The 14,390-nt window shown below is 48.8% G+C and overlaps 6 protein-coding genes across 6 annotated transcripts; 3 read left to right on the top strand and 3 right to left on the bottom strand.

The window, feature by feature from the left end:
• The first annotated feature begins 3,570 nt into the window (after positions 1 to 3,570).
• MYCFIDRAFT_59350 (uncharacterized protein) lies at positions 3,571 to 4,888 on the top strand. The gene is made up of 3 exons (XM_007924437.1): positions 3,571 to 3,746; positions 3,868 to 4,515; positions 4,566 to 4,888. The coding sequence occupies exons 1-3, from the start codon at positions 3,662 to 3,664 to the stop codon at positions 4,838 to 4,840; spliced, it is 1,008 nt and encodes a 335-aa protein (XP_007922628.1). The 5' UTR covers positions 3,571 to 3,661; the 3' UTR covers positions 4,841 to 4,888.
• A 9-nt stretch (positions 4,889 to 4,897) lies between these two features.
• Positions 4,898 to 5,924, bottom strand: MYCFIDRAFT_194288 (uncharacterized protein; the record flags this gene model as incomplete). The annotated part of the gene is made up of 5 exons (XM_007925336.1): positions 4,898 to 5,056; positions 5,110 to 5,282; positions 5,402 to 5,569; positions 5,645 to 5,795; positions 5,895 to 5,924. 5 exons carry the CDS (start codon positions 5,922 to 5,924, stop codon positions 4,898 to 4,900), a joined length of 681 nt encoding a protein of 226 aa, XP_007923527.1.
• A 363-nt stretch (positions 5,925 to 6,287) lies between these two features.
• Positions 6,288 to 8,043, top strand: MYCFIDRAFT_39731 (uncharacterized protein; the record flags this gene model as incomplete). Its single annotated transcript, XM_007924219.1, has 2 exons — positions 6,288 to 6,443; positions 6,493 to 8,043. 2 exons carry the CDS (start codon positions 6,288 to 6,290, stop codon positions 8,041 to 8,043), a joined length of 1,707 nt encoding a protein of 568 aa, XP_007922410.1.
• On the bottom strand, positions 8,032 to 8,784 carry MYCFIDRAFT_210423 (uncharacterized protein). Its single transcript, XM_007925335.1, has one exon. It carries the CDS (start codon positions 8,724 to 8,726, stop codon positions 8,112 to 8,114), a length of 615 nt encoding a protein of 204 aa, XP_007923526.1. The 5' UTR covers positions 8,727 to 8,784; the 3' UTR covers positions 8,032 to 8,111.
• Positions 8,785 to 9,731: 947 nt separating this feature from the next.
• Positions 9,732 to 11,237, top strand: MYCFIDRAFT_116026 (uncharacterized protein; the record flags this gene model as incomplete). Its single annotated transcript, XM_007925334.1, has 1 exon — positions 9,732 to 11,237. A coding segment is annotated over one exon (1,506 nt), but the record flags the coding sequence as incomplete, so codon positions are not given.
• A 1,905-nt stretch (positions 11,238 to 13,142) lies between these two features.
• Positions 13,143 to 14,022, bottom strand: MYCFIDRAFT_171947 (uncharacterized protein; the record flags this gene model as incomplete). Its single annotated transcript, XM_007925333.1, has 10 exons — positions 13,143 to 13,167; positions 13,195 to 13,218; positions 13,263 to 13,303; positions 13,342 to 13,404; positions 13,451 to 13,502; positions 13,611 to 13,679; positions 13,720 to 13,840; positions 13,870 to 13,900; positions 13,926 to 13,979; positions 14,005 to 14,022. 10 exons carry the CDS (start codon positions 14,020 to 14,022, stop codon positions 13,143 to 13,145), a joined length of 498 nt encoding a protein of 165 aa, XP_007923524.1.
• Positions 14,023 to 14,390: the final 368 nt, after the last annotated feature.

The raw sequence follows: 14,390 nt of genomic DNA, 5'->3' as shown, positions 1-14,390 counted from the left end.
ACCTACTACGACAAGTACTATACGCTAAGGACCTTTAAACAAGGCGATATAGTTATGCTAAGTACTAAGAACCTCCGCATCCGCAAGTACCTATTACCTAACGGCAAAACAAGGCCTAAGCTCGCACTAAGATATATTAGTCTATTCCGCATTCGAGAAGTTAAGGGCTCCTCCGCATAGGCCTATTAGTTGTAGCTTCCTCCTTATTATACCATCTATAACACCTTCTATGTATCCCTCCTTAAGCTATATTACTTGCGCGAGGGGGATGAAGCCCTTACTAAACATAAAGACATACTAGCGGATAGTAAAGAGCTGTAGTCTATAGAACGTATTCTAAAGCACCGGACTAGGCAAGGCAAGAAGGAGTACCTATTAAGATAGTAAGGCTATTTACCTAAATAGGACTTATAGGAAGCTAAAGGTTCCTTTAAGGACATAACTAAGTTGTTAGATAAGTATTAGACTAGTATAAAGAACAAGAAGAAGGCTAAGGGCCTATAATGTTACCTAGGAACAATGCTACCCCCGGGGTGCTATTAGCTAACTAATTAGAGGCAAGCAATTGTTAGTAACAAAGGACAATAAGACTATACTACTATAGAATCTACCTCTTTACTAGCGCACCCTATAAGACCCTTCTCTTAGCGCCCCTTTTATTCCTCTATTCTATCGAGGCCCTAAGGCCTAAGCGATCGACAAGGGCGATGCGCGCGCGCGTACGAATAACGGTAAGGAAGATAATAGCGTCGCGCTACGAGCTAGCGAAGGGCGGCGCGGCCGGCGCGGCTATATTAGTAATAGTATTATAGGGTGTGTTGCTATTCGAGAAAGGAAGGACACCGCTATGTTAGTAACGGTGTTGCTAATGTTGTTATTAGTTAAAGAAGGAAACCGGAAGCAAGGTAAAGTTGGCGCTAAGACGGCTAGCGCTGCTATTATTAATATTACCTAGTCGCTGCTATTGTTAACCTTACCTACGTTAAAACTTTAAGGCACCTTTAATCAAAACTTTGATTAAACTTTAAGGCTAAGTCAAAACTTTAAGCCGCTTAAAAGATTGAGTAGACTAATAGACTAACTAACTAAGGGCAAAACTATAGAGCTAAGCTAGCTGGGGTCGATCTTGCGGACAATAGGTTACTCCTCGATCTTTCTAACCCTTTAAGCGAGGCGAACCTTAACTACTGCACTTATAATAGCCTTCGCCTATAGAAACCAGACGAGCTGTGTTTTTTCTAAAAAGTAAATAATAGCCCTTGTAACAATAAGAACAAACCCTCGGAAGCAGACAACCCTCGGAAGCGGACGTTGCTAGGTCTTTTAAGAGTAGACGCAAAGAACTCGATACGACATTACTTAGAACGGAGGCAGTGCTGCAATACCCCGTATACCTACCTATTGCAGTAGGGAAGGTGCGCTCGTATTATAATTAGTCGATAGTCCTTAATTCTTATAGCTTTATATTCCTTTACTTTATTATATACAAGGATAGCGCAGTTAGAGTTAGACATTGTATTAGAAGGTAAGGTTTAACATAGTTATATAATTAGGTAGTTAAGTGTTTAATTTAGCGCGGGCTAAGCAGCTTATTAGACTTGCTAAGTTAGCGGCAATAGAGGTCGTAGAACATAGACAGGCTACGAGGGCGCGGCCTTTAGAAGGGAAGCGTGTATTAGGGCTAAAGAGGCTATACGTAATTAGCATGTAACTAGGCTAAGTGAAGCTAGGGTCTTAGTGCCTTAGGTAGGGCTTAGCGCTTAGTAATAGGCTAACTTGCCTACCTTCCTCCCTCTCCTCCTAGCTCCTTATCGAATACTACCTATACCTACTACTACCCTATCTACCTACTAACAGACCCTTCTTACATCCGCCTCTTCTAATACAATATTATTATTACTAAGATTATTATCCTGCTTATACGCCTCCGGCTCGTATATATCTTCGTCGTTAACCGCCTAGAATAGGGCCTCTCTACGTACCCTCTCGTCGATAGTAGCTATCTAGCGCTCTACCTCGATACGTTGCTAGTCTATATTAAGCGCAGCTTATATACTAGCATCTGCCTCGGAATCTAGGTTTAATTTAGATAATAGCTTAGACAACTTATTCGGGTATAGATTTAGCGGTAGGCTAGAAAGCGCGCTTAGCAGGTCTAGTAGGTCTAGTAGGTCGGAGTCTAGTATATCGACGTCGGACATATTAGCGGTAGATGCGAGTAGTAGATGCAAGTAGTAAGGCAGAAGAAGCTAAAAGCAAGAGGAAGAAGAAGAAGAAGGCGGCAGCCCGCTATTATACCTGTAGCTTAAAGCGGCAAAGCTATATTGCCTTTAGGCCTACTTAAATAAAGAGCGTGTAAATGCGGCCTTTATTCGAATTACTAACAGCGATATACGATATACGACATACGATATACGATACACAATATATAATATACGACATATACGATATATACGATATATACGATATATAGAGAGAGTCTGCCTTAACGCGCATCCGAAGCCGAACGAGACTGTGTTTTACGAGGTTGCTTGTCTTAGCGCGATAAACGACAGCCTATAGGAAGCCGCCTATAGAAGGCCGCCCGCCTATATATAGGATCTTCTATCGCTTAGTACATAACCGAGAATATTAGTAGACAATATGCTAGCTGCTAGCTTTTGGTACTAGCTTTTAGTGCTAGCTTTTAGTAATAGCTTTTAGTAATAGCTAAGTAACCTCCGCTACTTAGATATAATATAACAATACTACGCTTTATACAAACATAGCTTATATTAAAGTAATTAAGAATTGGCTATTCTAGAACCTCCGGGTTGTTACTTGTCGAGATCCGAATGTCTTATTTCGAGTAGCTAGCTTAGCTCCGCTTAAGAGTTAGTAGACAGTAGGTATACATTTTCTCGATATATAGCTTATATAAACAGTACTTAGAATTAGCCGGTCTACAACCTCCTAGTCTTAGATTTGTGTATTTCCTATATTAGATATTAGGTAGCAGCGCTCTATAACAATCCGTCGTATACCTATATCTACCCGTAGTAAGGATTGCTTATTTTCTTTATAACTATACGTCGTATTTAAATATTATATATATAGAATAACTTAGAAATAGCAGGGCTATAATATGTATACATCAAATTATAGTATTCTACGCTAGTTAGTAATCTTTTATTTTTATAAGGACAATGCTATAGATCTGCTACATTTGTCCTTAGACCCTTACTAGCGTAAGGAGGTTAGTGTAGTAGTATAGGTCCGGTCGCGTAGTAGTCCGATATAGATTGGTAGTAGTAGTAGTAGTAGTAGAAGGAGCATAGTAGTAGAAGGCAGGTAGAAGACCCACACCTACCACACTTCCTTGCGCTTAGTCAGCAAGGGTCTGAACCGGAGATAGATTCTCCCCCACTGTCCCGCGAACTTGCAGGCAAGGATCATGTGAAGCTTGCTCCTATTATATGCTTCGAGCTCGCGCAGTACAGCATACCTACACCCTACACCGTGGCGTGATCACGTTTTCCAGACCCGGATGTCTCGGCTGCGCGGCATCTCAGCTTCCATACTTTGGGCTCTTCTTCTCATTGGAAAGACCAGTGGTTCGTATGACTTCTCAAAGAACGTCGAGTGTACACTTCCGACTCTGTACTGCAGGCGATGTGACACAATGACTTCGCGCCCAGATTTCGGTGCTACCACGAATGGCACTGAAGTCGCAGAGTATTTCGCGGAGGAAATCAAGGGCAGAAATGGTATGGTTGGAGCAGAAGTCCTTCCAATAGCTGTTGCATAAGCCGACTGGTCGTGCTTGAGAGCATGAACTGTTCCCAGCACAGCTACATGAATAGACTGTCAGGCTGATCGTCAGCATAGTCGTAATCACGGGAGTCTCACCGAGATCGCTCGGGGGAACATTGGCTTTGACGATCGCACGACACCGACCTTACGACCTCGTACTCGCCTCCCAATCCCGCAGCGAGCTTCAAAAGGTTCAGAAAGAGCTTCATCAATCTACTGGTGTCCTCGCAAGACTGGTCGTCTTAGATCTTAGTTCTCAAGCCTCCGTTCGAGATGCAGCTGCAAGGATCGCCGGGGTGATGACTCACGTTGATCTGCTCATCAACAATGCAGGCCTTGTATCCTCCGAACGAAAGACGACCAGCGAAGGTCTTGAGCTCCAATTCGCCGTGAACCACATCGGTCACTTTCTGCTCACGAATCTTCTCATGCCCAAATTGCTTGCAAGTGGCACTCCAAGGGTAGTCAATGTTTCGAGTCTTGGGTACGAGATCTCGCCTATACGTTTTCATGACTACAATTTCGAGGGCAAAGTCATACCGCCAGACGAGGAGCCTCTTCCAGGATTCCCACTTATTTTCACACCAAATGCTGCAGAAGGTCGCCCTTATCATGCTTTCTGCGCGTATGGACAATCTAAGACCGCGAACATCTTGCATGCGATCTCGTTGAATGAGAAGTTCGCATCGATGAAGCTGAGGGCTTATGCTGTACATCCTGGAAGTAAGTGCTCATCTTTGCTCAACAGTGGAGCATGAACCTGACAGCGATAGCTATCGATACTGATCTATCACGAAACCTGACACCTGCAGACTTGGCTTTCGTCGAAAGTACTGCAAGAAATGGCGTCTGGAAGACACATGATCAAGGGATTGCAACGACTCTAGTCGCGGCATTGGATCCAGCATTAGCAACACCACACGACAAGATCTTTCTCAGTGACTGTCAATTCGAAGACCCGAAGGATCATGCGAATGATATCGAGATTGCTGATAGGCTATGGCAGTTAAGCGAGAGTCTGGTAGGAGGTGACCAAGCAAGATTGTAATCATACCCTTGTCCTAGACAGGATTGACAATCGTCTCTGCAACTCTTGGAGCGCCTTTCATGTCCACCGATACACGCTCGACGGTCTCGACGACATGCATCCCTTTCTCGTCCTCGTCTGAGGGACCGGTGTCATGTCTGGCGATGCCGATGCACTGATAACTCCGGAATTTGCGAGCTGGAAGCCGAGCTGCGAACATTTCATCGACTTCTTCCACTACCAGACTATCAGCAATGATCGACAGGATTCAAAGGTCTCTCTGAACTTACGTGCACGAGGCCGCATAGAATCAGGCCGGAGGTGAGCATAACTCTTCGACGACCCCATCGGACGATGATGCAGGCGTTAACGATCATGATGAACACCGCTACGGCCACCAGAATGATGGAATTCTGGAACGCGTTTCCAACACCTGCCATCTCGAAGAAGTAGGTTCCGTAAGCTATCATAAACATAGCGCCCGATGCGGCCTGGGTATTTACTACACAGATTGCGAGGACGGTTCGTCTGTCATCAGAATCACGTTGGCCCCACAGCAGAGGACGCACGCGACCCAGATACTTGCTTTCCGACCCAGTTTCCAAGCAATAGGACCTGCGAAGCCGGATGCTATCACTGCACCGAGAGTCATCAGGGAGGCGATGAGCTGCTGTCGTTCAGTCGAGATGTTGTAGCCCGATGGTAAGTTCGGTGCTCGGTAGCCATAGACTTTAAGAAAGCCAACCATAGCTGTTATGCACGTCAGATGTCGTGTGGGATGTTTCTTTTTTTTTTCTCTTGGTACAGATAGACGAGAAATGGTACCTTGAAGACCTGCTATCAGACCAAAGTCGATGCCATATTGGAACGGACACATGGACACGAGCACACATGCCAGGAGACATTTCCAATTCACGAGAAGCGAGTCGTAGTTCTTGGGCGCCATGGGAAAGACTCTTGGAGGGTTGACAGATCTCTTTGCAGCTTCACAGTATGGTCCTGTCTGGCAGCGAGGAACGACAAAGGACCAGCTTTTGACACGTCGAAGCACATACGAACTGCCGAGCCATCACACCAGAAGAGGCGTGTATGCGAAGAGGTACATCGCTATACAGCCATGCGTTTCTGTACTCCGTACAGATCACGAGTATGCGGTCTGATAGGTCCTCGGGTTGAATTTGCAGAGCATGGATAAATGGTTCCGTCTGGGGAATAATGGGGTGTGGGGAAGCAATGAAGCATGCAGTGAAGTTATGGCTCGTGCAAGGCAATGCTCGTCCCGGCAATTGCTGCTGTTGTGCGGTTAAATTGCCGTGCGTGGAGGCTGCACGCGGCCACTTCGCTAGAATAATAATACCTTTCGGCGTAGCTGAGTGTTGGTGTCTTACTTCTGGTGCAAATACACTGTACACATGCTTGCATTAATCCAAAATCGAGACTCTCCCGATTCAAAAGGTCTGATAACGAGATGGCGGTGGTGGAAAGCTTGTCAGGTCATGGATGGGCAGCCTGGATCTTGACTTCAGATGTGCTGCTCTGGACGAGTGTCACTCTGGTGCCAGTGGCTGCGCTGCTAGCACTCTTGGTCGACTATGTTCGTATTCTTGGGCTTCACAGGCGAATGGTACGTTGCCAGCTCCGCGGATGAAGTGACCTGACTGATTCCCATCCAGCCACCCGGCGTTCTACCGTTGCCAATCATTGGCAATACTCACCTGCTGCCCGAGAACAAGCCTTGGATCTACTTCGAAGCACTTTCCAAAAAGCTGAAATCGCCGGTCATCACGTTCTGGATTGGCAGAAAGCCTACAGTGTGGATCAATGACGCCTGGTCGGCCGCAGAGCTCCTGGAAAAGAAAGCCGCTGTCTATGCCTCACGCCCGCGAATGGTCGTTTTCGCAGAGCTGACGGGGATGGGGCAGTCGTCGGATGCTGATGCCAAAGTGCCCGGCACGAATCTCGTCACGATGTACTATGGCGAGCGTTGGCGAGTGCACCGAAAGATCACACATGCCGGCGTGGGGCTCCAACAAGTTCGCAAATACCGTGATTTCCAGAATGACGAGAGCAAGCTTGTGGCCTTCAGTCTCGTGCGCACGCCACACGAGTACGTCGCACACTTCGAGCGGTATGCAGCTAGTGTGGTCTCGATCATCGGATTTGGCAGGAGGATAGCAAGCATCACGGATCCGCTCATCACGGAAGTGATTGCTGTGATGCAGAAGGCCGCAGACTTGAATGTGCCCGGCAAGTCTTTCCCGATGCTCTTTGAGACGTTCCCATGGCTTGCCAACCTTCCGCCTCAATTATTCCCGTGGATGTTCAATGGCCTGGGTCGCAGGCGAAGAGGCCAAGACTTCTTCTATGCTCTGGCCGATGAAGCGAGGACGAAGACGCCAGACGAAGACTGCTTTGTGAAAACTTTGTTCACAGAAGCGCCCAAATACAATCTGAGAAAGGATGAGATTTCGTCGCTGGCTGGAAACCTGTTCGGCGCGGGAAGTGACACGTCCAGCAGTACTCTGATCACTTTCGTGCTTGCGTGCTGCGCCTTCCCCGAGGTATTGCCCAAAGCCTGGGAAGAGCTGGATCGGGTGGTTGGCCATCACCGCAGCCCATCGTGGGAGGATGAAGCTGAGCTGGTATACGTGAAAGCTTTCGTCAAGGAGGTTTTCAGATGGCGTAGTGTGGCCATCATCGGAGGCCAGCCTCACGCACCGGTGCAGGACGACGAATGGAATGGATACAAAATCCCGAAAGGCACCTGGACTCAAGGCAATGTATGGGCAATACACCACAACGAGAATGAGTTCCCAGAGCCAGACCGCTTCAAGCCAGAACGCTTTCTGAAGAACGACGCCGCATCGAGGCCATTTCCGAATGAGAAAGGATATATGACGTTTGGCTGGGGGCGACGCGTGTGTAGTGGCCAAGGTCTTGCTGAGCAGGGCACCTTCATCACCGTTGCCAGACTGCTGTGGGCATTCCGGATAGAAAAGGCGCGAGACTCGCACGGGCATGAGATTCCCGTCGATATTTTCAACTATACAAACGGCCTGAATATGCGCCCGCAGGAATTTCCGTGTGTCTTCGTCCCAAGATCCGACGATATTCGGCGCGCCGTGGAGCGAGAAGGTCGGCAGGCACTTGAGAATCTATCCAGGTATGATGGAGAGTCGGAGCGCGTGGGCGAGTTCTTCAAGAAAGCAAAGCAGAACGCTTAAGCCTCTCTATAGACGTAGAACATACACCCATGACAACCAGCATCGCTCGTGTTGACCCGATGCACTGCTCATCCACTCTCGCCCATCAGCCTCTTCACCTTCTCCAACAGCGGCTGACTCTCTCTTCCCAGCTTCCTCTGCCCATTTCGCCCACCGCCTCGTGCTTTTGCCATAGCTTTTCTGAATTTCTCCCGCTCTTCGATCTTCTTTTGTCGCTGCCTCTCAGCCTCCTCTCGCGCCTTGCGTCGTTCCTCTGCCTCAGCTTTGCGCCGACGAGCTTGCTCATGTTCTTTGCTAAACGTCGCAAATTTCTCTCTGCGCTTCCGCCGGGGCACCTCCTTCCTCGAGTCTTCCGGCGCCTCTGCTTCCTCCTCAATCAAGTTCTGTCGATCTGGATGTGGCGCGGTGGTCGGCTCATCACCTTCACCTTCATCCTCCTCCACCGCCAACGATGCTGGCATTGGTAGATCCTCTTCCTGTGCCACCTTCCCTTCTTTCCTCAGTTTCTCATACTTCTTGCGCAGCTTTGCCTTTGCAATTAGACTCTGCTTGATTTCCTGCGTCTTGCGCTTGTAGGCACCATCCGGCAAATTCCCTGGTCCCACCACGAAGCCTCTCTTCTGTCTCTTTCGGGCGTCCTTCGCGCCTGCCTCGTCGCGGTCTCTCTTTCTCGCCTCGGGCATGGTCAGATGGCCAACAAGGTGGTGGTGGCGACACTGCTGTTTTCCGCAACTTTTGTACGTCGGCACTGGGGGAACCTGAAGGTTTTGATGGGTGTCTTTCAAATTTCGATTTGCTTTCCTTTGGGCGTTCGCGTTAAGGTTATCTACCTTACGGATGACGAAGGGAAGGATATTCTAGTCGGGTGATCAGAGGACCACCACCAACACCGAGCGGAGTCGCAAGCCTGTCCTGTTGCCCTTCCACCTTGCACCAGCAATACCAAAATCGAGTACATAAGAACCAAGGTCCAAGCTAGGCCGAGCCGAGGCGCTCACAGGGACGCACGCCCGCCTTCTTTGTCGACCAGCGAAGCCATCCATCACTCATTGCACCCTCTTCCTTGCATGCTACGAACACTTGGACGCGGCACTTACGTCTTTCCTATTACTGTGTAGGCTCATCACACACTGCCCTATTGCACCGGACGACAGTCCACCACCGACCTTCCACACTGCCCATATCGCCCTCTTACTGCCACTGGCGAGGCGGGACCGGCTCGGAGCCAAGTTCGTGGCTCCGGGCAAGGAATGGCAGTGAACAATGGATGCCCTGACTGCCAGACGACTTATGGACAGCCTACGAATTGCAATGGCTCCGAGTCAGACACAGCGAAGGTGACCAGATCGAGAACGGCCAGCCCGGAGAATGGTCGATCCAGTCCAACCATCTTCAATCCCTACTACACTGGAAGGCCGCGCACGCCCGCACAGGGATCGAAGACAAACACTGTCGACAGGCAGGAGATCATCAGGAGGATCAAGAGCAATGGATCGAGGCCGGCATCTCCTGAACTGGAGAGACCGTCCTCCACCGAGTACAGTCGCTTGGTGAAATTGAAGAGCAGAGAGTCAAGACCTACATCTCCCGAGCTCGAGAGACCGACATCAGCCGGTCTGGAAAAGAAGCGTCGCTCGCCTGTGCCATTCGCTCCTGTTCTCAGCAATCTTTCCGAATCCACACCACGATCTCCAGGAACTCCGCAAGACAATCAGTCGGTCGGGTTGCAAATCGAAAGACCGCGATCTGCTCTTCATCGTGGAGACTTCAGGGATAAAGAGCAGACAGAGTCGTCCTTCGAGCGCTTTGGCTCTTGTACAGCAGCTGTCAGAGAAGAGCCCGCACCTGCCTTCTCCACTTCGCCTGTTGCACCATGGCATCCGGGATTCCCTGCCGGAGCATATAAGCAACCTCGCAATGACATTAGTGCCTTACCACCTGAGGATGGTGTTCCGATTCCACGACCAGCGAGATATCGTGCCACTTCAAATGCTTCGCTTGCTGCTAGTTTCGTGTATAAACCGCCTACCAGCCCGTTAGTGCAGTCCTCAAGACCAGACACGCCTGAGCCACCTGCTCGTCTTAGTTCAAGAAGTCCCGACAAAAGTCGACGTCATACATTCTCGCCTCAGTCGTTTCATCGTTTCCAATCTGCTCTGGACGATGCTACGTCTGCGCGTGTCATACCTTCTTTGCGTTCTGAGAAGACGTTCCCGTACCAAGCGCACCAGCCGAGAAGATCGCTGAACAACACGCCGTACTCCAGCATGCCACAGACCCCAGTCGCTGCACTGAGACGGCCATCCTTCTCTATGGAATCACCTTTGCACCACGCGCCGATGGTCGGCTCATATGAAGAGTCGATTTTGAGAGGTCGAATGTCAACTACTCCTTCCAAGCCTTTGAACTTTGTTGCACAGATCGGTGTTCTTGGCAAGGGCAACTGCAAATCCAACTTGCGATGTCCACCACATGTGCAAGTGCCGTTCCCTGCCGTATTCTACAGCTATGGGACTGCAACAAAGACTTCATCCGCTAGCGATCAGCCAAGCCCGTACGTTGGCCTCGTTGACCTTGAGAACAATATTCCAAGCCCAGACCAGGCACAAAACGAACGAAGACAGCAAAGATCACACTTGGCACTCAGCAATGAAGGCAGCCGTGCTAGCTCTCCCTCGCGAGAGAATGGCTCAGGGCCTGAGGCTAGACGGCGTCGGCGACAAAAAGCCAAGCGCAGATCTGGCTCGCCGAAAGCTCCACCAGGAGGCAGCTACCGTATACCTCAGCAGGGGCAACTTCAGATTGTCATTAAGAATCCAAACAAGACCGCTGTGAAGCTGTTCCTAGTGCCGTATGACTTCTCAGACATGGAGCCGGGGCAAAAGACCTTTTTGCGTCAGCGTAGCTACTCGGCTGGACCGATCGTAGATATGCCCCTTTCTTCCCGAACGAATCTCGGGACAGATCGTCCCGAAGCAGCTCTGAACGCGACTGACGATCCTAATGATCGGCCAATGCTGCGATATCTGGTTCATTTGCACGTATGCTGTCCTTCGAAAGGTAGATACTTCCTTTACAAGTCTATACGAGTTGTCTTTGCCAATCGCGTGCCGGATGGCAAAGAGAGGCTTCGCAACGAGATACAGATGCCTGAGCCGAGGTACAGTGCCTACAAACCTGGACGAGACTCGAACGTTGGCGCAAATGCGAATGGTGCCAGAGATCCTGATAGAAGGCGGAGTGCAATCGAGCCTACGAATGATACTCGGTGGCAGCACTTCGCACAGTCTCTGCCCCTCCACGAATATCCTGTTCGACAGCACAACGACATCCCCATGCCATCCCTTCCACGACAGCCTACAACGCTGCTGACACTCGACTCACGCCCCGCAAGCAGAGCTTTCAGCGACGTCATGGAAATCGACTCCGGCTCACAGGGTACGTCTTCTGTTCGCTCGCCGAATTCTCCCTCTTTTTCGAATGGAGAAGCTCCGACCAAATTCATGCCTTTTCTGGAAGATCCATTTCATTTCGAGCGCGACAGAAGCAGAGAAAGGCGCACTGGTACCAAGAATGAATCGCTGCTCAGCAAGCGACTTATGGATTTGGCCTTTCAGAGACAGAGTGGACGGTCTCAGGATACAACGTGACAGGCCTGGCGTTTTCTGTGAAAGTGTGAAGAGTCTGGCCAGCATTCGGGGAATTCGCCGCGATGCACGACTCCGCTATAAGTTCTGAGCGCGAGTCGATACGTCGCAGACAGGCATCCAGTCTCCATGGTCGAGAGCAGGGCGCACAAATTTCTCCTAAGATGTGATCTTATTCGCAGAATCACTGAGATCCAGTCAGTCCTTCATTGCCCCGAATTCTCCGTAACCAGACCAAAGGTTATAGGCTTCCCCTCAAAAAGTGTCAAGAGCAGGGCTGGGAAATTTATCTAGCTTGACCACAAGCAGGCCTTGGGACATGTTTATCACACAGGAATGAAATATCATCTAATGATTGAGTGATTGAGAATGTTGACATGCGGGACCAGACCTTACCCGGCTTTCGTCTTTGTGTCGTTCAATTTGTGGCTTCAGCAGCATCATGCTTTGCGCCAGCTACCCGTAGCAGGGTCGAGCATCGGAGCTGGCAGCAGTTACGCACGAGCGTCGCACATTTTAAACGAGGCTGCAACGCAAATTCGTGCTGCTCGGCCGAGCGCTACAAGTGGCTTGAAATCCGGAACATTGAGTCATCTGTACTGGCACAAGGGGAAGAAAAGCTCGAGATTATTACTCATTCCAGCCCTACAGAGGGTCTTGTGTATACAGGAAGCCGACCGGAGACCAAATTGCGAACCATGCCTCTTCTCCCCTTTGAATGTTCGAAATCTTGAATATGTAGGCGCCCTCGGACTTGCACTTGTTGAGAAGACTAGAACAGCACCGGTTGTAGCCGGGCGGTTTGGCGGGACAGCTACTATGCTTTGCAGGAAGGTTGAGAATGCTAAGACTTAGGAAACCCTACTAAGAACTTACTAGCAAATCGACTATTTCTTCTTGTTCTTACGCACTATAGCCCTAAACACTATAAAATATATATTATTAGTATAGCCGCTAGATATATAGTCCTAGGTATTATTACTATTACTATTATTATTCTAGCTCTTTTATATCGTACGAGCCCTTCCTATCCCTCTACTTAAGTATATAGGTCGACTCGCTAAACAATACTTTTATAGCGGTTACGAGATAGCTAGGATAGTAGCGAAAATAGATACGAGTTAGTCGACTATATATCGTTAGAGATACTATTATAAGCTATCTAGTAAGGTATTCCTATCTTTAGTAAGGTTTAGGTTACTAAGGTCCTTCGAAGCTGCTTTTTATAATCGAGATATATACTCTATAGATATAGCCGAGTATTCGAGATCTAGGCGCTATAAACTAGTCGCTATTAACGTAGCGATAAGAATAGTAACTTCTAGAGGCAACACAGCGCAATAATATATATTGAGAGGCTAGATAATAGCGGTACAACAAGAGGTACAAAGAAGTCCAATCTTCGCGTTCTGTAAGGCTCTAAAAACCAAAGCCTTGGCATTCTCAACCTTCCTACTTGCAAACATCTGATGGTTTGCTAGCATCCTTGAGGGTGCATATGCACTGTTGGTCGGTTGATCTGTAATATCTTGTGTTAAGAACTGGTCGACAATTCGCAGATACGCCACTCACTTCTGCTTCTTGTAGGAATAATTAAAATGCGCGCCAAGGCACTCGGGCACACAGTCTTGGCCCTTAGTGTATACAACACAGGCTGGGCCTGATGAAAGTTGCACACATCCCGCAGCTCCTTGGGCTTGGCAAGATTTGAGACCTTTACAATTACATTGAGTTCCAGATAGGTCTGCCGAAGCGGTTACTGCGAGAGCAATAGTAGCAGCGAAGGTGAGTATAGACCGCATAGTGTTCTTGCTGTGTCGATGTTGTTTGTAGAGGTAAGGTAGTATTCCGTGCTATGTCGAAAGCCAGCGGTCGTAAGCACTACGTATCTAGTTATACTCGCATCCGGGAAAACAACACTTCACCCTCGATGTTGTAGTAATGAAACTCGCACTAGGATAGACCTCCAGAATAGACATCCATCCTTGACTACTTTCCCGAGTCCCTGCTAAGCGACCGAGCCTTGCACGCTCCTGGTGAACATCTATCCCCAAAAATTCCTTTCGGAACCAGTTTTAGATGTAGTTTGGAGGCTGTAGAACTAAACAGTCCGATTTCTGCTCGAGCCTCGAGGCGCGTTGCTGTACAGCCTGTACAAGCAAAAGACCCCAAACACCACCAAACCTTGAAACTGGGTATGAAAATTGCAACTACAAGGGAATGCCACAGTTTCACGGTTGGCAAACGAATGGTGAGCGAATCAGGCACTGAATAGGGGGTCACAGGCCGCTGCAGCATGTGCCACACTGCCAACCCAGAGCCCTGTAATCATGAGAGCATATGCATCGAAAATGCTATAGCCTATAGAATAGGGTGTCTGATGCATTCGCGAAGCCAGTCGGAGACCAGAACGAGGACCGTGCCAATGCCTCGTAATCATAGTAAATCTGCCTTCGATGAGTAGGCGGGAAGGAAGCACTCTGATGAGCGGCTTCTCGAATTTATAATAAGACACCCTGTAGTTCTAGAACTTGGCATACAAGTGCACAGAACTTTAATGCGTGCAATACGAAGTGGATATGCTTTATTATTTATAATCTTTATTATTGAAGTTTGTTCAAGGACTTGAGGTCTAATTCCGCTCTGAGTCACCGCAGGATTCATCAAGCCACTTGCCAAAGGCAAAGGCGCCATAGCCCG

The sequence above is a fragment of the Pseudocercospora fijiensis genome, assembly GCF_000340215.1.
Source record: "Pseudocercospora fijiensis CIRAD86 unplaced genomic scaffold MYCFIscaffold_2, whole genome shotgun sequence".
Classification (NCBI taxonomy): Eukaryota; Fungi; Ascomycota; class Dothideomycetes; order Mycosphaerellales; family Mycosphaerellaceae; genus Pseudocercospora; species Pseudocercospora fijiensis.
Note: the sequence above shows the minus strand (reverse complement) of the source record. Positions and strands in the feature narration are given on the sequence as shown.

What these genes read in the sequence shown, in the direction of transcription:
- MYCFIDRAFT_59350 (XM_007924437.1), top strand. Translation starts at nt 3,662, where the DNA reads ATGACTTCGCGCCCAGATTTCGGTGCTACCACGAATGGCACTGAAGTC. An exon ending in GGAAATCAAGGGCAGAAATG is followed by an intron (nt 3,747 to 3,867) that starts GTATGGTTGGAG and finishes TCGTCAGCATAG; the next exon opens with TCGTAATCACGGGAGTCTCA. An exon ending in TTATGCTGTACATCCTGGAA is followed by an intron (nt 4,516 to 4,565) that starts GTAAGTGCTCAT and finishes TGACAGCGATAG; the next exon opens with CTATCGATACTGATCTATCA.
- MYCFIDRAFT_210423 (XM_007925335.1), bottom strand. Translation starts at nt 8,726, where the DNA reads ATGCCCGAGGCGAGAAAGAGAGACCGCGACGAGGCAGGCGCGAAGGAC.